The sequence below is a fragment of the Podarcis tiliguerta genome (genome assembly GCF_965153285.1).
Source record: "Podarcis tiliguerta genome assembly, chromosome: Z".
NCBI classification, from domain to species: domain Eukaryota; kingdom Metazoa; phylum Chordata; class Lepidosauria; order Squamata; family Lacertidae; genus Podarcis; species Podarcis tiliguerta.
The window spans coordinates 23,070,706-23,092,116 of NC_139553.1; the positions used below are offsets into that span (position 1 = coordinate 23,070,706).

General features: G+C 44.3%; 2 protein-coding genes across 11 annotated transcripts in view; one reads left to right on the forward strand and one right to left on the reverse strand.

The window, feature by feature from the left end:
* The window catches only part of LOC310669944 (craniofacial development protein 2-like), a gene marked incomplete at its 3' end in the record, with an annotated part of 710,849 nt that overhangs the window by 487,077 nt on the left and 202,361 nt on the right, over nt 1–21,411 (forward strand). The gene's annotated exons all lie outside the window — the stretch shown is intronic.
* ARHGEF9 (Cdc42 guanine nucleotide exchange factor 9) overlaps nt 1–21,411 on the reverse strand; it is a 279,379-nt gene that overhangs the window by 59,065 nt on the left and 198,903 nt on the right. For all 10 annotated transcript variants that reach the window (XM_083423400.1, XM_083423402.1, XM_083423401.1 and 7 more), the window contains one exon: nt 15,094–15,273. In XM_083423400.1, the coding sequence (XP_083279526.1) occupies nt 15,094–15,273 (180 nt within the window). The remainder of the gene's footprint in view (nt 1–15,093; nt 15,274–21,411) is intronic.

Below are 21,411 nucleotides of genomic sequence, written 5' to 3' on the forward strand. Positions count from 1 at the left end.
TCTATCCAATGCAGCTCCCTGTTGAATGCAGGACATGCTGGTTTGCAAACAAAATTATCAAGGGACTGGAGTAACTCCTCTAAGAGACATGGTGACAATGTTAGTTTAAGGAAGAGGGGGAAATGGTAAGTAAGGGAAGATGTGACGGAAATGCTTAAAATTATGCATCACGTGGAGAAACTCGACAGAGAGACATTTTTCTCTCTCTCATAATACTAGAACCCCGAGTGATCTAATTCCCAGTTTAAGGTGGAGCAAGGATCCTTTCCGGGACGCGGGTGGCGCTGTGGGTAAAACCTCAGTGCCTAGGGCTTGCTGATCGCATGGTTGACGGTTCGAATCCCCGCGGTGGGGTGAGCTCCCGTCTTTCGGTCCCAGCTCCTGCCCACCTAGCAGTTCGAAAGCACCCCTAAGTGCAAGTAGATAAATAGGTACTGCGTTATAGCGGGAAGGTAAACGGTGTTTCCGTGTGCTGCGCTGGTGCTGGCTCGCCAGAGCAGCTTCGTCATGCTGGCCACGTGACCCGGAAGTGTCTCTGGACAGCGCTGGCCCCCGGCCTCTTAAGTGAGATGGGTGCACAACCCTAGAGTCGGACATGACTGGCCCGTACAGGCAGGGGTACCTTTACCTTTAAGGATCCTTTCCAGGTGTGAACAGTGGTGACCCCAGACTTGTTATTCAACTATTCAACTGTCAAGTGTGTTTTATAATTGTTTTGAACGTGAAAATGTGTTAGTATATTCAACTTCTTCTGAAAATCAGGATATGAAAATGTAACTTGCAGAAAAGTGATTTTTATTGTTATTTCTTTAATCTGAGTTACAAAAGAGTGTGTGCGCGTGAGAAATCTCCCAGAAAAAGACCTTACACCCTTCTCTCCAACCACACCTACCCAGCGTTATATAAGAGGCTCACCTTCTGACTCCTAACACTTTGTACCTTTTCCAGCAATAGTAAAACTGAGAGCCCATTTTAATGTCTTACATGAGGGAGCAGAAATGAAATGCAGAGAATACGGCTGTCAGCTCTTGTTTTTCATGTCCTGATGCACCTAAGGTGGAACAGGGGAGTCAGGCTGCAAAAAACAACAACAAAAAAACACTTCCTCCACGATACTGAACCTACTAGTAGTGATGCTGGGGTCAAACAGAACCACTGTTGTAAAGGCAAAGCTAAGCTTTTACTTGGCAGGCTCTGAGTGAGTGGAGTAAAAACTAGAGGGTTGTTCTTAGAAAAGGGAAGAATCACACTGTTCCATGCAGTGGAAAGCTGTACCCTTGGGCTTGTTCTCGTAGCTTGCTGTGAGTTATAGCCTAGAGACATGCTTTCAGTGCCAGCTTACGGAGAGTGAAAATAAAGGAGGTAGGTGCACTTAAAACATCATGTCAAACTACTATTGGTGCGAACTGTTGCTTAGAACCCAAAACCATGGCATGAACTTCCAACATGTTGACAGGCAAATAATGATTTCTACTCCCATTCTCCAGTCTTTTGACACTCGGCTTCATAACTACATTCTTGCCTCTGTGGTACATGGTTAGGGCTTAGCACACTGACTGTCTTAAAGGAGGTCCCAGGTTCAGTCTCCAGCTTCTCCAAATGGGGCTGGGAGAGTCCCTTGCTAGAAAATCTGAAGAGCAACCGCCAGTCAATGCAGAAAATACTGAACTAGATGGATCTGAGTCTGACTCAGTATAAGGCAATATAAGGGTCTGACTCAGTACAAGGCAGCTTCCTCTGTTCTTCTATGGCTTGTAAATTCAGACTTCATGCCAAAGTCACGTTTCGGTCTGCCATTTTGATTCAAGATGGTGCCTAGCATCCAAACATTGATTAAGATTGTCGCCCCCATCCCGGGATCTCTCATGGCAACAATATCTCAAGAGGTGGCTTAACCTATGCCAAGAAATGGGCAAAGTCCCTCCAAAGTCACATTTTGGTTTGCCATCTTGAATCAAAATGGTGCCTGATGTTCAAAAGTCCATGAAAATTGCTGCCCCCACTGCAAAAACCCCTCGGCAAAGTTTGGCGATAATAACTCAAGAAGTGTCCAAACGCAGAAAGAACAAAGAAATGGACAGGTGTGTATACAATAAGGAACTAATTGATGTGAGGGAGAGCTCTAAAACTTATCAGAAAAATAACACTTTCATTGTTCTCTAAGACAGTAATGTGAACATACCCCTAGCCCTTTGAGGGCAGTGCTGCCTCATCCAAGAAGGATTGCAACCCTCCATCTGAAGAGACGGGTTTCCCCCATTCACAGCATCAGTCATCTTATCTGGATTAAGTGCCAGAATGTTCCCCCTCACCCAGCCCAAAACTGCCTCAAGGTATTGAGTCAGAAGTTTAACAGTCTCCCTGGGACACTTAGTTGGAAAAGCAGAGTAGGCAACACTTCAATCTAAACCACCAGATAACTTTCCCCAGTGGTTTCATGTACATGTTGAACAGCATGTGACACGGGGGGGGGGGAGCACCTGAGGAAGGCTGGCCTTTGTCAATCTGGTACTCTTCAGATGTTTTGGACTACAACATGCTGACTGAGGCTGAAAGGGTAGTCCAAAATATCTGGAAGGCAGTAGCTAGTGAAGGGTGCTGTAGGACAAGGCCAATCACAGCCAGTTTATCACTTCAGCATGTAAGTAAGCAAGGCTGGCCAAAGACAGTTTGCTGCCTCCTAAGAGATCCCACAGATTTGTCATTTACACACACACACACACACACACACACACACACACTATTATTGCAGGGGTGCCCTGATGGCAAAAGTGGTTTTTTGTGACCCTCTCTAAGGCCATCCCAATTCCCCCCATTTATATTTTTGATATTTAAAAGTGGAAGCTTCTGATTATCTTCCTCACTGCTGTGCCAGAGGCAAGGCGGGGGGTCGGGTGGGGAATAAGCCTTAGTCTTGATCATATAATGACATGGCACAGCTAATCATCACATGCAGTGAGTATTTCCCTCAAGCATTCAATAAGGGGTATCACTTCCAGGGGGTCCCACTGTCAACTCTGGCCAAACAGATATAGAAACAGTGCAAAATCTCTTTAACCAGAAGCAAAAGCATTTAGACAAGGAACACTGGAAGCTGCCTTATACCCAGTCAGACCATTGGTCTATATAGTTCAGTATTGTCTATGCAAACTGGCAGCAGATCTCCCAGGCTTCAGACTGGGTGCCTCCTAGCCCTATTTGAAGATACCAGGGATTGAACCTGGGGCTTCTGCATGCAAAATAGATGCTCTACCGCTGAGCTATGGTCCTTCCCCCACACCAGTTCCAGTCTCTGAAACCCCCACCCAAATCATCTCTCTTTAATTATTAAGACTTACAAATATAAATAAATTTCAGATATTTGTTAGGAGCTTGGAGATTTGAAGGATTGCTGCAGAGGTTTCATCCAGTGGTGTCTAAGAGGTAGACAGGTTTTTGAGCTTCAAAGGGATACACCCTGTACAGTTTTAATTGGGCCTGTTGGCCCAGTCACAACACTGCCAAGTAAATCTTCTATGCTTCACTTGCCTGCCTACTCAACCCTGCTTGATGGTTTGCTTTAGACAACAGTGCACTTGAAGAGACAAATTGGGGGTGACATGCTCTTAGTTTGGTACCTTATTAGATGTAATCTTCACTTGGATGAGACACTGTTCCAGTTCCAACACTCTTTTCAGTGTTTTGCTGAAGCAAAGACCCCTCCATGGGATATGAGTGCACTCCCTGTGGAGACCCTACTCTAATCTTTCCCATTATGACCTAGGTTGTTTACTGTGAGAGATTGAGCAGAGGAGGCATCTTCCTTGCAAAAAGCCAGAGATCACAAGAGTGGGATCCATGTCAGGGGAGCCTTGGATCTGAGAAGTGTCAGACTCTGTTATCTCAGCCTACCTCTGGCTGAGAGGAAAACTTAGAGTGGGGAGATGCATTGTCTGGGGAGTCATTGTTCCCTACACCAAGATCTTGCAGGTCAGGAGATATACATTTACTGCATTCTGAAGGCTCAGAGTGCCCCTCACTGCCCCATGCCATGGGAGACAACACTTGTAGAACTAGGCAATGCCCATTTAAGAAACAGAGATAGTTCCCCTGAGAGGAGCAGGATAAAAGCAGGTCCAGATCAGCCAGCCTTCAAAAGGCGTCAATATGCTGCTAAGAGAACCATTCTTCCTGGATGACTTCCAGCCAACACCTGGCATAGTGATCTGTCCAGGGTGCTGAATAAGACTGAATGATTGTGATCCTCCTGCCCCATTGGACTTGACTGTGATCTTGGTATAACCTTGCCCTTCCAGGTAAGTGCCTCTGCTCCAGTCTCTCCTGAGAGCCCTGAGCCAAGCTAGGATGAGACAGGGCATTACACAGGTGAATCAAATAGGTGAGAACAGTGTAGTCATGGAGGCAGCAGTGTCTTTCTGGCAGCTGACTCAGTAGGATAAGAGCAGGAGGTGAAAGACACGCCCTCATCCAGAAAAAGTGACAACCCCACTCTTGGGGGAAATTGCCAGCATGCAAATGAGGTTCCTATGCATCAGCTGAGAGATGGGGAGTAGGACAGGAAATGAGTGCAGCTTGAGTCCTCTTCAGGCATTCAGAAAGAATGTGTAAGGGGTGAAATTGGAGGAGGATGGCATGCACACAGCTCCTCTTCCCAATCCCCACACTGAGCAGGAAGGTCTGAAGGGAGCATCTAAGCATGTACACATGTAGAAGGCTCCCTGCAACTGGGAACTCTGTTATCCAATCAAGCACACTTAGAAACCCTCTTCCAGCCTTCCTGCTTGATCTGGGAGGATCCATTGTGGAGCAGGGCACAATCTGCACAGCTGCTCCCTCCCAGTTTGGGCCTCACATTTTCTTTCTGACCTCCTAAAAAAAGTCTTCAGAGGGTAGCCAGGCTTGTAATAATAAGATACAGTATTGGAAAAATTTGGAGGGTGCTTATTTGGCAAATAGCACTTGTAAGAAACTAATAAAATACAACTGGCACAAGGTATGAAGCATAAAGACTGGTACACGTACATGACTAAACATGAAAACAGAGAACTCCTTTCATATTATATAACATTTTGGTTAGCATAAACTAAACAAGGTCTTTTCTACACATGGTGGTCTTGGCTAGGAACTTTGTTTTCTATTTGATTGTCATTTTAGACGGATTGTTCAAACTTCGTTTTCTGGTTCAGGGTGAGATATTAAAGGTTATGTTTGTTTGATGGTTCAATATGCTGCAAGAACTTATTAATGATGGATATAGATATTAACTTATTAACTAATTAATGATAGATAGATAGATAGATATAACAAGAAAGCCCCATGGAAACACACCCATCCCGCATAAGGACTCTCAATTCCTGGTATCTGCTACATGCAAGGTCAGCAGCTGAGGGAGAGAAATGAGCCAGGTTTTGCTGCTGTCCACTCTAGAGGAATAAGGGGTTTAAAGAGCCCTTTGTCTATGTCTAAAAGGGAGATGTGAAAAATAAGGGCTTTGTAAAAAACTTTGTTGCTGTTCCCACAGCAAATTAAGGTTTCAAGGCACCCTTTACCTCCATCTCCCTTGTGTATCTCACCTACACAGGAGAAAAGGGAGTGACATAAAGAGAGTCCCTGGCAACTAGCCCAAGGGTGCTGAGCCACCACATGCCCACCCCTACACTCAGATGTCCCAAGCACCCCTTTCCTTAAAAAGGTAAAAATAATAAATAATAAATCACGTTTAGATATTTAAGCCTATAGCTATTTAAAAAAATAACACCTGCATTTACTTGGAGGCAAAGACAGTGCAGCAGGAAGATTCCCGCTTGCAAGTCTCCTTTGAGCATTTGACACAACTCTCCATTTAGCTGGTTAGAAAGAACATTTTCTGCAGCTAACCTCACTCATGTTGCCTCTCACTGAGCTGCTCTGTGTTTTTGTGTGAGCAGAGTAGGAGTGAGAAACATTTCTGACAATCGTGCTTTTCATATTGTTGCGGGTGGGAGAACTGAGACTGTAAAAACCACAGGAGTCCCTTCAAGGAACAATGACAAGACTGCAGAGCCCAACACTCTGGTCTTAAGATTCCTCCTACCGAGCAATAGTCATGCATAACAGGAAGGCCATCTTGATGAAAAGGAGAATTGCATTTAAGAAATTTGCAATTATTATTTTTTAAAATAAAATATTTAGCAGGATTTATATATAGCTTATTCATAAAAACCTTTAATGGTTTACATAAAGTGATTTATATTGAGAAGTGGTAGAGTGGTTAGAGTGCTGGGGTAGAACCTTCGAGAGCAGAGTTCAAATCCTTACATAACCATGGGGGTCAGTCACCATCTCTCTGCCTAACCCACCTCACAGGGTTGCTGTGGGGATAAAAAGGAGATGAGGAAGAACCATATATGCCACCTTGAGCTCCTTGGAGAAAAGGTGGGATAGAAATGTAATAATAATAACCTTTGTGATAGGGACAGGGGGGAATTAGGTTCAGCTTGTATTTTAATGTGAACCCTCTCTAACTTGCACTTTCTAAATACATATAATCCTTCAAAATTAACACTGCTCTGAATTTTGTAATATGGTTTTTATTTATTCTTATTTATTAAATTTATCTACTGCCCTTCGTCCAATGATCGCAGGGTGGTTTACAATATAAAAACACAAAAATAAATTGCAGAGTAACAAACAAAAATAATACTGCCTCAGTTCTCCAACCAAAAAACCATATTTTAATGGGATGTTTACCTAGAAACATATATATCACTGAAAATAACATACCAAAAAGCAAGAATGGTAGGTTACAGAATTCATTGGATTCTAGAGTGCACTGGGTGAGTTTCTAGTAGATAGAGCAAGTGACCGTCTTGAAGCCCTCGTCATGCTGTGGAACAGTTAGATGTGTTGGGCTATTGACACGACTGCCCCGAGCACCCTCTCCTGCATTGTGGGGCCTGTTGTGTACTTTGGCTCACCAGTGAACTAGGGGCAATGAAACAGGCCAGACAATGGCTAGAGTGCAAGTGATGAAAGAAGCTGACAGAGTATGAGTGAAACATAACTGCGGAGCAGTCAGAGCGGTGAAGAAGGCTCACTTTTCTGCCTCCATTCACATCTTAAAGTAGCCACCGCGTGGAACATTTTCATATTGTTCAGGGTCTGTTAACATCTACTTCAGGGAAGCGAGTTTTAGGCCCAGTGTAAATTGTATGCAAGGCACTTTGAGGGTATAGTCACTCGCTTTCGTAGAAATATCAATGCCACATCCACACTCACTACATTCAGCGGCGTAGCTAACTGCTCTGGTGCCTGGGGCGGGGAGAGGGTGTCCTGCAGCCAGGGGTGGGGCGAGGCGAGCCTCTCTGACGCTTGGAGCCTCTCCGCTGCCCTCCCCCTTAGCTGTAGGGAGGCTGAGGGAGAGGCAGTAGGCAGACACAAGTCCTATGCTGCCATTTCAGGCAGTGTGGAACCTGCAGGCATCTAAGCCACTACATCGCACCTAAAAAGTTTCATGAGCCCGTTTTTGTTTTTTTAAAAAAACGCCCTCATTTTGTCAAACCCCCCTCCTCAGTGATGACACCTGGGGTGGACAGCACTCCCTGCACCCCCCTTCCTCTGCCACAGACTACATTCCCCAGTGAGGCATCCAGTGCAACATCTGCTTCAACTTATTGGGATCAGCTTCAGTTGATGTCGCCTGACAATGTGGACAAGGATCTTGGGACAATGCAGCCAGTGGCCAGCAACATCTCTCTTCAACCCTTGCCCCTCTTGGCTTCTTAAAGCTTGCCATGGGATTATGAATGTGTGTATACAGGGTGTGGGCAAAACATCCATGTGGAAGGGAGTGGTCCTGGCTGTCCTGAAAGTTGCAGTTATCAAACCACTCCTGAAAAAGCCCACCGCAGACCCACTGGCTTGTGACACAATGTGACAACTACTGCCCAGTTGCAAATACTCTCTTTTTCGGGTAGGTGATTGAGAGGGTTGTAGTGCAACAATTGCATGGTCTCTTGGATGAAACCAATTTCATCCAACGGACCAATTTCAGTCTATGTTCAGGCCTGGTTATGGGACTGCATTCACCTTGGCCACCCTGATGGATGGAGAAGGACGTGGTGAATGCAACTCTATTATTCTTACTTGATCTGTCAGCAGCTCCCTGGCAATTGTGCTTTGGGCGCCACAGGGTACCATCTTGTTCCCTAATGCTGATTAACATATGTGAAGCTGTTGAAGTCACCGTTGCAAGATTTGGAACGTGGTGTCATCAGTATGCTGATAATACCTAGCTCTCCTTCACTGTAACATCTGAATCAGGAGAGGTTGTGGAGCCTTGGACCGGTGCCTGGACTCGGTGGTGGGCTGAATGGGTGCCAAGAAACTGACTCTAAATCCTGGCAAGACAGCGGCACTGTTGGTGGGTGGTTCCCAAGTCTGGATAATTGGTCAATTGCCTCCTTTGGATGGAATTGACATCCCTCTGAAAGAGGAAACTTGCAATCTGGGATGCTCCTGGATCCATCTGTTGCTAGAGGCCCATATGATATCAGTAGCTAAGAGTGACTTCCACCAGCTTTGGCTGGTACATACCGTATTTTTTGCTCTATAAGACGCACTTCCCCCTCCTAAAAAGTAAGGGGAAATGTGTGTGCGTCTTACGCAGCGAATGCAGGTGGGAGGCTCTGTCAGCACTCCCTTTAAAGAGCCGCATGCAGCGTGTGTGCGGCTCTTGGGGCCTTTTCCTGAGCGCTCTTTAAAGGGAACGCGGCTCTTGGGGGAGCCTTAGCCGCGCACAGCCTCTCCAGGGGCGGAGAGGCTGCACATGGCTAAAGAAGACGCCAGGACAGTGAGCGGGATGCATCCCGCTGGATGTCTTGGCTTAGCCACAGGATGAAGTCTCCGCAGGGGAGTGGGGAGGCTCCCCTAAAAACTAGGTGCGCCCAATCGTCCGGTGCGTCTAATAGAGAGAAAAATACGGTAATTTACATTCATTTCTGGACCACGATAGCCTGATCACTGCGTCCATGCACTGATAGTCTCCAGGCTGGATTATTGCAACAGGCTTTATGTGAGACTGCATAATAATAATAATAATAATAATAATAATAATAATAATAATAATTTATTATTTCTATCCCGCCCATCTGGCTGGGTGGCTTCCAATAAAACACTAAAATACAATAACCTATTAAACATTAAAAGCTTCCCTAAACAGGGCTGCCTTCAGGTGTCTTCTAAAAGTGCAAACTTAATTCAACCTCTGCTTAAAAACCTCCAGTGAAGTCTACCAACTTCCAAGAGAGTCCATTCCTTTGTCAACAGGTCTTACCATCAGAAAGTTGTTGCTGATGTTTAGTCAGAAACTCCTTTCTTGTAACTTGAAGCCATTGGTTTGGATTCTACCTTCTGGAGCAGGAGAAAACAAGCTTGCTCTGTCTTACATGGGACGGTCTATTAGATATTTGAAGGTAGCTATCCTATCCCCTCTCAGCCTCCTCTTATCCAGGCTAAACATACCCTAATTAATATCATTAACAACAACAAAACCAAATGAAAAACCCTAAACAATACCACAACCCAAGAGTGTGTTCAGCAACTTTTGTAGCTGGGGTCAGTCCATGTCCCACTTTTCTAGGCCAGGTGGGAAAAGGCCAGCAAGGCAGGGAGCAAGTTTTCCAGGACTCACAGCCCAACCTGTTCTCAATCCTGAGTAAGCAGGGGACCTGCCAGCAGCAACAATGGGGTAGCAACCAAAGTGATATCCAGGGCTACTCCAAGATCAGAGTCCCATCAAGCAGAGTCCACAACAAAGAGGCAGGCAAGAGGCAAAAGTGAGAGGAGTCCATGGCCAGGTTTGTGATAGGCAGGACATAGAGCTGGTATATTGATGTTGTCTAAGCAGCTCTTCCAACCCAACACTGGGGGTTTTCAGTGGAAGCTGCTGGAACCAAATGCTTACATCAGCTGACTCCTATTAACTTCCTCCTTCCCAGAGGTCTTCTTAAGAGGAGGGCCTTATTCCTGAAAAGTTTGCTCTTGCCTGTAGTCCTTGCCTGTAGTCAGGTCCTTCTCCAGATGGGCCAGGTTTCCCTCTGGCATTAAAGGCGACACTTGATCTCAGACTTGGGACCCATTCCATCTCAGCGTCAGAGGCTAACCTCTCTCCTAGGCAAGAGAAGTTTGGGGAAGTGCTTGGTGCCCAGTTGCTTCCTGGTGGGTGCTATCTCTAATGCAGATCGAAATGATTACTTTAATGACAGCTCTGGATGCAAAGGGGGATTAGAAGCCAATTAGCTGACCAGACATATCAATACTCTAACCTCAGAATGGCCAGAAGGTCATGAGGGGTTTCTGGCCAACCAGAACTTACAGCCAGGTTACTGAGGTGTCTCTCGTGAGGAAAGGTGGTGGCATCTTCCAGGAAATGCATATTTAGACTTAATCCAATTACCAGTGGAAAATGCCTTAGGGCCAAATAAGAGCACATGGTTGCATTCAAAATGGCAAAGGTTCCAAGGACTAATCAGGCTGCAACCACTGTGAGAGAGGATTTGGCTTAGACCAATGCAGCTTTCTGTGAGACCTTTGCAATGGTACCACATTCACTGCTCTGAGCAAACACAAAACAGACACATCATTTACAGGACATGTGCAAAGTTCCAGCTGACTTGAGCTTCTTGGTAATGTATGTATAAACATATATGTGATGCTTTAAAATAAGCTAGAATAAATAAAAAGTTGCTATTCTGAAATGCCCACTGTCTTCCCATTTCGACAAGAGGAACTGATATTATGTGTAATCTGTTTTACCGTTTTAAAATTCTGAATATTAAATTGTTGCTACCTGCCCTGCTGGTGAAGGATGGATAAGAAATTTGATTTGATTTAATTCAATAATAAAATTATTTTAAAAGTCCTTGCACTAGTGGAAATGCTTATTTGGATGCTGATGTCCAAAAAAATACGCAGGCGCTTCCCCACTGAGGTCCCACGCTGTAGACAGATTGCTACAGTAGTTCTTGGAAAGTCTTCACCGTGACAAATCTGGGAAGAAACTGCCAATTTTTTAAGATGCAAACCTAAAGCATCTGAAAAACAGTCCCTGCAGGGTTGGGGGAGAAGTATTTCTGAAACAAGGTGAGGTGCTTGATTTGCTCTCCTTGCTGTTGTACTTTGAAGGACATTTGTACAGAACAAACTGTTCTACTGTAAAGAGGATGCTTAGTCCTCACATTTAGCCTTAGGTTTTGTTTTGAGTCTGGTTCCCACATTAACACCATCCATTTGAAACAGCATCCAGTTGCCAAGAGACTTCTGTTCTGCTCAAAGAGATGCAATTGTCAGAGTGATTTAACAATCAATCCCTCTTCACAGGGAACCCTGGGAATTGTAGCTCTGTGAGGGGAATCATAGAACTGAGTTGGAAGGAATCCCAAGGGTCATCTAGTCCAACCCACTGCAAGAAACTCAGCGAAGGAGAGTCCACTATCTCCCAAGAAAGAAGGTTCCACTGTCAAACAGCTCTTACTGACATTTAGTCGGAATTTCCTTTCTTGTAACTTGAATCCATAGGTTCAGGTCCTACCCTCCAGAGCAGAAGAAAACAAGTTTACTCTGTCTTCCATGTGACAGCCCTTTAGATATCTGGAGATGGCGATCATATCTCCTCTCACTCTCTTCTTCACCAGGCTAAACATATCCAGTTCTCTCAGTCATTCCTCATAAGGCTTTGTTTGCAGACCTCTGCACACATTCTAGCTTGTCAATATCCATCTTAAATTGTGGTACCCAGAATTGGACACAATACTCCAGGCATGGTCTAACCAAGGCAGAATAGAGCGGTACTATTACTTCCCTTGATTTGGTGCTATACTTCTGTTTATGCAAGCTAGAATAGAAGTAGCTTCTTCTTTTTTATCCCCCCATCTTATCCTGGAGCAGCTGATTCTTCCTGCCTAAGTGTAGAACCCGACTTGTTTTTGAGAAATCACAGCATCCTTTTCTAAGTGCTCACAGACTGACTGTTGAATGATCTGTTTTAGGACCTTTCCTGGTATTGATGTCAAGCTCACCAGTGAGTAGTTACCTGGGTCTTCTAACAACCCACAGTACCTTTAATGAACTACAGATCCCAGAATTCTTTGGGGGAAGCCATATCTGTTTAAAGTGGTATCACTGTGGGCTAACTACCATATATAGTGTGCATGTGGCCCAAGAAACAGAATCAAGGAGGAAGCTCTGCAGATGAAGAGGCGGGACTCTGCAGACAGAAGACAGCTTGATTCTGAATGCCTTGACTCATGAGAAGCTCATTTGCACTTGACCCCAGTGGAGTGCCTTTTAACTTTCTTCCATATATGTCAATGGCTGCTATTTAATTCATACAGGGAAATATCTAGTAGAAAAAGCTTGCCTCCCACCCCAACTACAATTGTATAGGGGTGGGTGTTTGGTTTGCCTCTGCAGAGATGCACTACACCCCCAGACGTCTTTGTAATATACAAGCCTTCGCTATACACACACCAGTTATCATAAAGGCATTTTTCTTGCAAATGGTAATTATTACAGTTATCAGAACTGGTTGACATTATGAACAGTGAACATGAATTAGGGATTAAGACAAGCTAGGGTGGTTGGTATAACCTCAGGTGGAAGAGACAGAAAAAGCAATGCACCATCAGAAAAGTATTGCATGTGCTGCTTATAAATTTGCCTCCTCTTTCCACCCACCAGCACAGAGCTAGTCACATTACCTGGAAAGTTAAGCAGATAACACCCAACTCAGATGATTTTGTAAGGAAAAAGGAATCGCCATATCTCTTAGGCTTCAAAAGAGATTAAAGCTATTGCCCTACCTATCACAGAGACGCTGTGCTGAGGAGAAGGATGGATGGAACTAAAAAGGACAGGGGTTAATATCTGGGTCTCAGCCCCCCCCCCCCCCAACTGTCTGAGAAGTCCCTAGAAAAATGGTAAGGAATTATGACAGCAAGGAAGTTATCCTGCTGCACTTTTGCTCTCTTGGGACTAATAACAATAACACCATCATCAAAGTTCTCCTATTGTTCCCAACTATGAAAGGTTTGCTGCATTTAAGACAAATTGCAGGGTTGCTTTGGGAGCCATGAGAATACACCACAAATCCTATCAACAAGGAAGGGAAGAATGACAGAAACACAGCTGAGCTGACATTTTTTGGAAAGAAAATATCTGCTATTTTCTTCTTTTCTCTGTCTGTCCACCTCTCCATAAAAGAAAAAAAAATCTTGCAGACTTTTCTCCACCACTTTATATGATTGCCACCATTCCCCCACCGAACAATACCTTGTTATGTTACTTCACAAAAGATGCTACATCACAAAAGATTGTGGTGGAAGCAAAATAGTGGCCAGATGTTGATGCTGCTGCCACTTGAAACAGATGCAGAGGTGGTGGGGACAATGAAATGACTTGGGGTAAAAGAATGATGCTGTGTTACTGTCTCTGTTAATGGTCAGCCCCAGCCATGAGAAATAGATGGGAAAATTTCTCCGTCTCTGGAGAAATGTCATTAAATCTACCCCACCTGACATTTTTCTGTTCTCAAATAGGATGGAAAATTTCAATAGGCTGGTTACTTATTTGCTATATTTTATGAGACCCTTTCGTGAAATATAGTTCCCTAGCATTGTACAGAAAAAAAGAATGAAACATAACAAGAAATATGCAATACACATAAAAGAGACGTCCAGCCTACAAAACCAAACACAAACGCAGCAGAATAAAACAGCCAAGAAAGACATATGTTAAAAACTTCCGGAATTCTTAGCAAGGCCCTTTGCAGCCCTGGCAGAAAGGTCTTTTCATGTGTTCCAACATTCCCTGATGTCACTTGGATTGTGTCTACGGCAGCCCTGGGGACTCTCTCAAGGCCAAATTCCATCCTCAGTCACATCTCTCCTCCTCAGACCACACACCTCACCAATCCTACTATGAATCTTCCCTGAGTATTTCTGCCTGACTGGAACATATCACTGAACTCTGATAATGCTCATTGCTTGCTATGATGGAGATATGGCTGTGCAGGAAGCAGCCTACTTTAGAATGGTAAAATTGGCACCAGCTGCTCTGCCCACTTTTACTTCTGGCCCCACCCATCACTGGCATGTGGTCCATTGAAGGTTTCCTGGATGGAAATGTATCTCTTGTGCTGTAAAGAGGTTTTCAACCCTGGTCTAGAGAGGGGGGTCTACTCAGGATTCATGACTGGGGTCTCGAATTCCCTCCTGGGGGAAAGTTTCTTTAGTTCCCCTTCCTTGTGGTGTTTTGACAGATGTTCTTTTTTGGAAAGGCCTTTGCTCTACAATTAGGGTGGCCATGAAATTCATTGTAACAAAGAGGGGGAAAAGTGGGCGCATATCTGCATAAAATTTGTATGTGTGCAAATATTTGCAGAAGTATATTTGCAGAAACACACACTGTATATGCAGCTGCTGGGGGAGCATGTGGAGATGAAAGTGAGGAGTTGGCCATTAGCCTCAACATACTACTGGCACAAAGCGTGGCAGGTGTGAACACGATGGTGGAGATACATGGTTGTTCATTAGGGTGGGCAAAAAGGGAAAGAGATCTGCATATCAAGTTGCATGCGCTAACTTATATGTGTTAACTTTTGATGGGTAATTCAAAGTGCCAGCTTTAAAGCCCCAAGTGGCTTGGGCCTAGAATACCTGAAAGATCATCTGCTCCCATATAAACTGACCCTAATGCCATCTACCAAGCCCCTTCTCTGCAGTGCCCATGGCAAATCAGGTGCAAGAGTGGCTATCAGAGAGTGGATCTTTGCAGTGGTGACACGCTGACTGTGGCTTGCCCTCCTCAGAAATGCTTGTCTGGTGCCCATGGTGTACTCATTTTGGTGCAAAGTGAAGACCTCCTTGCCACCCACCCCCTGAATAGCCAACCGGATGCTTCTTGAAAGTCTGCAGAGAAAGGCAATGGTGGCAGCAGTCTTCCCCTGCTGTGTGATTTCCTAAAGCAATGGTCATCACAATATCCATGAGCAAGATACAAATGTTCAGGAATAGAGGAAGAAGGGAGAGAGGGAGAAAAAAAGAGGATCTGACTCACCCTTACAAAGCTGGCAGGAAACCATCCTTCTTCATCATCGATCTGTCCCCACCACCAGTCCTTGTTGGAGGCATCTAGGACCTTGATAACGTCTCCTGCTTTAAACGCCAACTCCCGGTTGGCCATGGTGACGTGATCCCATACTGCCTCAGCGCTTACAATAGAACCGCCACTGATCAGCTTGAAAAACAAGATAAGAGACAATCAGCAAATACGTCTTCCCTGGGAAAAGGCTTGTACCCTTTCCTCCACCCTCTTAACACACGAAACATCAGCAGGCATTTCCTAACCATATCATTACAGCAGGTTGGTTTGTCCAATACTTCTTCCTTTTAAAAACAACAACCTTGCTGTGAGGAATTTCAGCTGTACCCCAGAGCAATGCTTTTACTTTTTCCCAATAAACTTTTACAGCATTTTCTAGTTAATGGAAAACCTACATTACACACACACACACACACAGAGAGAGAGAGAGAGAGAGAGAGAGAGAGAGAGAGAGAAGTAAACAGTATAACATTTCAAACACATAATTTATATTTAAGAACTTTATATTTTTATGAAACTCTTTCACATGTGACTCGCACACTACAAAACCCCCTGCACACCATGTATTAGGGCACACATCCAGTTGACACCACACCATGCCAGTTTGTTGGGCCCTTCCTGGCACCTTGGGGAACTAAATCTCACCAAGATCACTCTGTGTCTGAGCTGCAGCACTCCAGAGGCTGCAGATGAGGGCACACACAGCTCCATGCACAAATAAAATCTCTGCAGAACTAGCCAGTGTGGTGTAGTGGTTATAGTGTTGGACCAGGACCTGGGAGACTAGGGTTCAAATCCCCACTTGGCCATGAATTTCACTGGGTGATCTTGAGCCAGTCACTGCCTCTCAGCCTAACCTACTTCACAAGGTTGTTGTGGGATTTATATGAGGAGGAACAGAACCATGTACACCACCTTGAGCTCCTTGGAGAAAGGAGAATGGCGGAGTATAAATGCAATAAATAAATTAAGCATCATGGTTATAACCAAGTTTTGTATTGCCTGGGCAGATTTCCTATGCAAATTGTCTGTTGGAGTTGTTTCAGGAGAAAACACCTTGCTAAGCGTTTTCCACCTGAGGCGATGTAACTGAGATGCAGGTTTTCTGTCTCAGTGAGAAAGAACTAGACTTTAGTGTGCACCCCAGAAAACACCCAGTCCTCCCAGACATGCAGGAAGAGATGGACAATGGTAGGTTATGAAAGTTTCTCCAGCATTAGTAATCTTTTCATTGAGGCAACCTTGATAAGTATCATATCCCCTGCCTCAGAGTCCACGGTTGGCCTGAGGAGAACGCAGATTCAGATGACTCATGAGTTGCCCCCCTCAACACTTCCTTCTACACCATCCTAGCCTAAGTATGTGTCTCTCCTATCATCCTCGGAACCTCAGCTTCACTTTCCCCAAACCCATGCAGATGCATACAGCTGCAGAATTCCTATGGGCTCTTTTGGAACACAAGAAAAGCCCCGTAGTTGGATCAGGCAAAGGCCTATCTAGCCACCCCTATCTTCTCACAGCGACCAACTAGATGCCTGGGGAAGCCTACAAACAGGACCTGAGCACAAAAGCAGAACTCTTCTTGCTTAAGATTTCCCACAACTAGCCTTCAGCATCAACATCTGGTCCTAGACATAAGATATGACCATCATGGCAAGTACACTTTGATAGCCTTATTTCCCACAAAGCCTGTCTTGGGAAGGGAGGGTGAAGCCACTGGAGAGGGAAAGCCCTGCCAACCTTCCTAGGTTTTCGGAGCGCTCTGGTCTCTGGTTGAGAGAATGTTTTTCATAATTTAGCTGCTAGAGTCCACTGGGAGCTGCTGAGGGCTTAGGACTGGAAAAGACTCCAGTAATCACTACAATTTGCCCTGCAGACCCCAAAGCCCAGCAGAACAGGATAATAACATCCAAGGGTTCTCCAAAGAAGGCCACATTCCAGGTTTTAGTCTAAGCTCCAGCTCCAGCTGTCCAACTCTAGGTATACCACTGATTCAAAGCCTAGATTGGCTTAGATTGGCTCTGAAGAAGCTATTAATGAGAATCCCTTCAAATATCCAGCTGCCAATATGGCCCAGTCTCACACTGTCTCAGAATCTGAGGTGTGGTGGTGCTTGTTTGAGGCACACCATGTGAAAACTCTATGTGGACAGAATATAAGTCTTTCACAAGGCACATGACTTAAGAATGGGGCTGCATGCATTTAAAAGCAGTAAACACGCATGCACACACACGGCATATCTGAATCAGAGAGCCCACAAAATAATGCTCTAATTACAAGAGAAGGAAATGTCCATTCACAGTTATGTGATAATTCTCTGGCCATGCACCATAACAGGAAGAGAGGAGGGTCAGTAGACAGACACAACAGCTCTGTTCAGAGCCCCTATTTGCAAAACATGTCAGTGAAATACAGCAGCTCAAAACACAAAGCCTTATCATTGGTAGCAATTGATAGACATCAATGTTTGACTCCAAGTCTTGGCAATATTGCTTTTAGGGCTATCAAGCACTGTCAAGATTCTAATACTCTTGCAGGTCATCTACTAAATGTTATCACTGCATGTCATCTACCACACTAAATACCAATACACACTAAATGTCAACTGAAGCTGGGAGGGAAATGTTTGCAAATATTCAACATTTGACATTTTCTAGTTTTTACTAGTTCGCAGTTTAAATGCAAAATTCTAAACTTGTAACTCCATTAAAAATGCATTTCCCTCCCAAAATTCAAAACTTGTAACCAAAAAAGAAAAAAGAAAAAAGAAAAAGAAAGGAAATATATGAGCTTCGTCTGATATGACTTGCTTTTGAGAAACCCATGTTGGGTCTTAGTCATCACAGTCAAATCACTACCTCTACTGTAGTAGCAAACTAATGTATTGAGTGACAATGCCTATGTACCCAAAATAGGGTGACATGTAAACAAGAAGGGGGTATCAGTATGCTTGAAGGAACCCCAAGAATATCAGAAGTATAATTCCTTTTCAAAATCTAATGAGACAAAAAGGGGGTCCCAGGCAGTAGTGGCTAGTGGGATGTGTGGGGTGCCTACCTCCCCACCTCCCCCACCCCATCCTGGGAAGTAGAACCACTATGTGGTGTTGAGAAGCTAGGAGAGCAATGCAGCCCCACCTGTGCTGCTCTGTTGGCCACTCCCACTCCAAGAGTATGGTCTGAAGACACATGAGACCATCACACTGCTGAGTTCAAGCAGAACTTGCTCTGGTCAGAGTCTGGGTGGGAGACTGCCTGAATACCACATGTACCCTGCCTTGGACTCTGCAATGGAAGAAAGAACCTAAATGTAAGCAAATAAAGCCCAAACAATCCAATGAGGGCTGAGCCAATCCTAAGTGTCCATAGAGTGGGGGGATGGAATAGGGTATCCTGGAGGATGGCATTGCTAGCTGGCTGGCACTCTAAACAAGTTCATTCCCCCATCCCACTCTGCACAGGGTAAGGATACACTGCAAAAATTTTGTACTGTCAAACACTAGATACTGCTGTGCCTCAGTTATCAAGTGTGCTGGATAGTAATATTATGGCACAACAATTGTAGACTTCATCAAACATGGCTAAATAAATAACATCTAGGACACAATGACAAATAACACAGTGTGTCAAAAACACATTCTGCAATCACATATTTAGGGAATATTAATTTTCAAACTTGGCATATGAGACTTTCAGGGAAAATTTATCACAGAAAACTCAGTTCAGCTCTAGAAGTTTTCCATTCTGTACCACAGCTGTCATTCTTGACTGCAACACTCTGACCCTGTTAAATGCCGCAGAATGCCTTAAAAGGTTTCCAGAATAACTATCATTTTCTGTTACACTTTAAAAGGCTTAAGGGCAACATCCAGAAATTGGATCTGCTTTTCAAGCTATGCCAGCAATGAAGAAGACAGAATCATGACCTCAATCAGAAGCAAGAGCTGAGGATGAAAGGAAGGAACCTAACTTAATATGTTGGCTAAAGTTTACTTTTCAATCCCCTTTTCCCGCATATTCAGTCTGCGTGTGAGTGGAACGTAAGAGACTTTCTTGCAACTGTGGGAGGAAAATATGAATCCCTGTGACCAGTGCTTTTTTTGGGGGGGGGGGGGGGACGCAAAGGTGCACATACCCCTAAACATTTTGTTAATCTAAGTTTGGCCTCATTGAGGGGCAGTATTTCAATATGAGTAGGAAAATGAGAGTAGCCCGAAACATTTTTTTATAAAAAAAGAAGCACTGCCTGTGACCCACATGTGTGGGGTAAATAACAAAAGAATCAGCTGGGTACTTGGATTCAAAACATGAGACAAACTCCCTCTCCAGCAGGAGAGAGTCCCCAGTAGCAGAGTTTAAACTCCCCATTTTTTACCCCTCTTGCAATTAACAGACCACACACTGTTCAGTAAGTTTTAAATGACTTACTTACAAAAGTTCCAAAGGTCAGATTCATGCATTTATCTAAGCAGCAGCAAGGAAAATACCGGTATAATACTTCTTGGGTAGAAAATACAGATAGTTCCAAACATGTGCTCTAAGCTTAGAAGTTTGCTCAGACACATCTTCCAAGAAGAAGAAGAAGAAGAAGAAGAAGAAGAAGAAGAAGAAGAAGAAGAAGAAGAAGAGTTTGGATTTGATATCCCGCCTTTCACTCCCCTTCAGGAGTCTCAAAGCGGCTAACATTCTCCTTTCCCTTCCTCCCCCACAACAAACACTCTGTGAGGTGAGTGGGGCTGAGAGACTTCAAAGAAGTGTGACTGGCCCAAGGTCACCCAGCAGCTGCATGTGGAGGAGCGGAGATGCAAACCTGGTTCCCCAGATTACGAGACTACCGCTCTTCACCACTACACCACACTTGGTCAGTTATATGGTGTGGAGAAAGTGAAAGGAAGAGAAGCAGCTTCAATTCCTCCCTTACTGAGGGAGCATGACCACCTGAGTTTAGAAACAAGACCTTTCTGGTCTTAACCCCTTCATGCACTAACTAGCACTTATACATAGTAAAGTTTGACTGAAATTTCCCACAATAATTACTATATTGTTTCTCAGCACAGTGGGGAATTACTATATTACATATTTCATCCCGGTGGGAAGGACCATAGTCAGATAATTGGTGTGCCTGGTCTGTCTGCTGCCCTAGTGATAACTATGGATGGACAGTTTCAATGCCCCTTATGTACTTCTTTCATGTGTATATTTAAGTTAGCCATTCAAACAGAGTATGATTTCAAATAGAGGGTTATCTTCTGTAATGTAGGGCACTTGGCTACCCTAGGGTTCACACCCCTCCATCTAGTGTCCAGAGAGTCAGTGTGAGAACCTGCTCAACATCTGAATTAGGAACTACTTGGAGGATTCCATCCCTTCTATAGCTGTGGATACCCATTAATGTTATATAATTCATTTCCTTGTGAAGCTGACCCTCGTTCTCAAAATAGCTCCCCTGCCCCCATTGTTAATTGTGCAATTTGGAATTTCACCAAAACATCTTCAGTGGGCTATTACACCTTGCTTCCACTCCTCTTCATTTTTTTGTTGCAACTGTGAGAATCAATTGGTGGTTTGCCATAAAAAAAGAAGATATTTAGTGGAAGGAGAAAACTGAATCTTTATAATCTGCTGCCTTGGATTTGGAAAAACCACAGCCAGGGTCTGTGATAAAAAATAAAATAAAATCTGATGTCCTAATGATTCTGATAACTGCTTCAGCTCCTGCCCCTTATCAGTTGATCCCATCTCTCCAGACTGTAGAATAAGCTGCTTGGCTGTTCCTCTTTAATGGATTGTGATTTTGGCTCATTAGAAGCCTGGGTCTGAGAAGGACAGAACTGTTAAAAGGATGGCTTCAACCTGTGACCCCTTCTTAGGCAGTGGGTCCATCCTCAGCAGACTTCAGAAATGAAAAATTTGTCTTCAAAAGAGCCTGGGTTTCTAATAAGCTTGAAGAATCTGAGTGCAAGCCTTTCAAGTGTCTGAAGTGGAAAATCTAAAAAAAGAACTCTGGCCCACTCCCCACCTTCAGACAATTAACACAGGGCACAATCCCTTGAGAGTTTGTTTTTGTTTTCTTTAAAGCATTTTTTCCCTATTCTCCAGTAAAAGAAAGAAAGACTCCCAGGGTGGCTTGCATATGTCAGTAATGAAACAGTCTCTGCCCTCAGGCAGAAGGGCCCAGGTTCAGCTCCCAGCAGCTACCGTTCAAGTGATCTAAGATAGCACAACTGACCTAGAGAGTCACTGGCAGTCACACCTTGGCTAATCTGAGCCAATG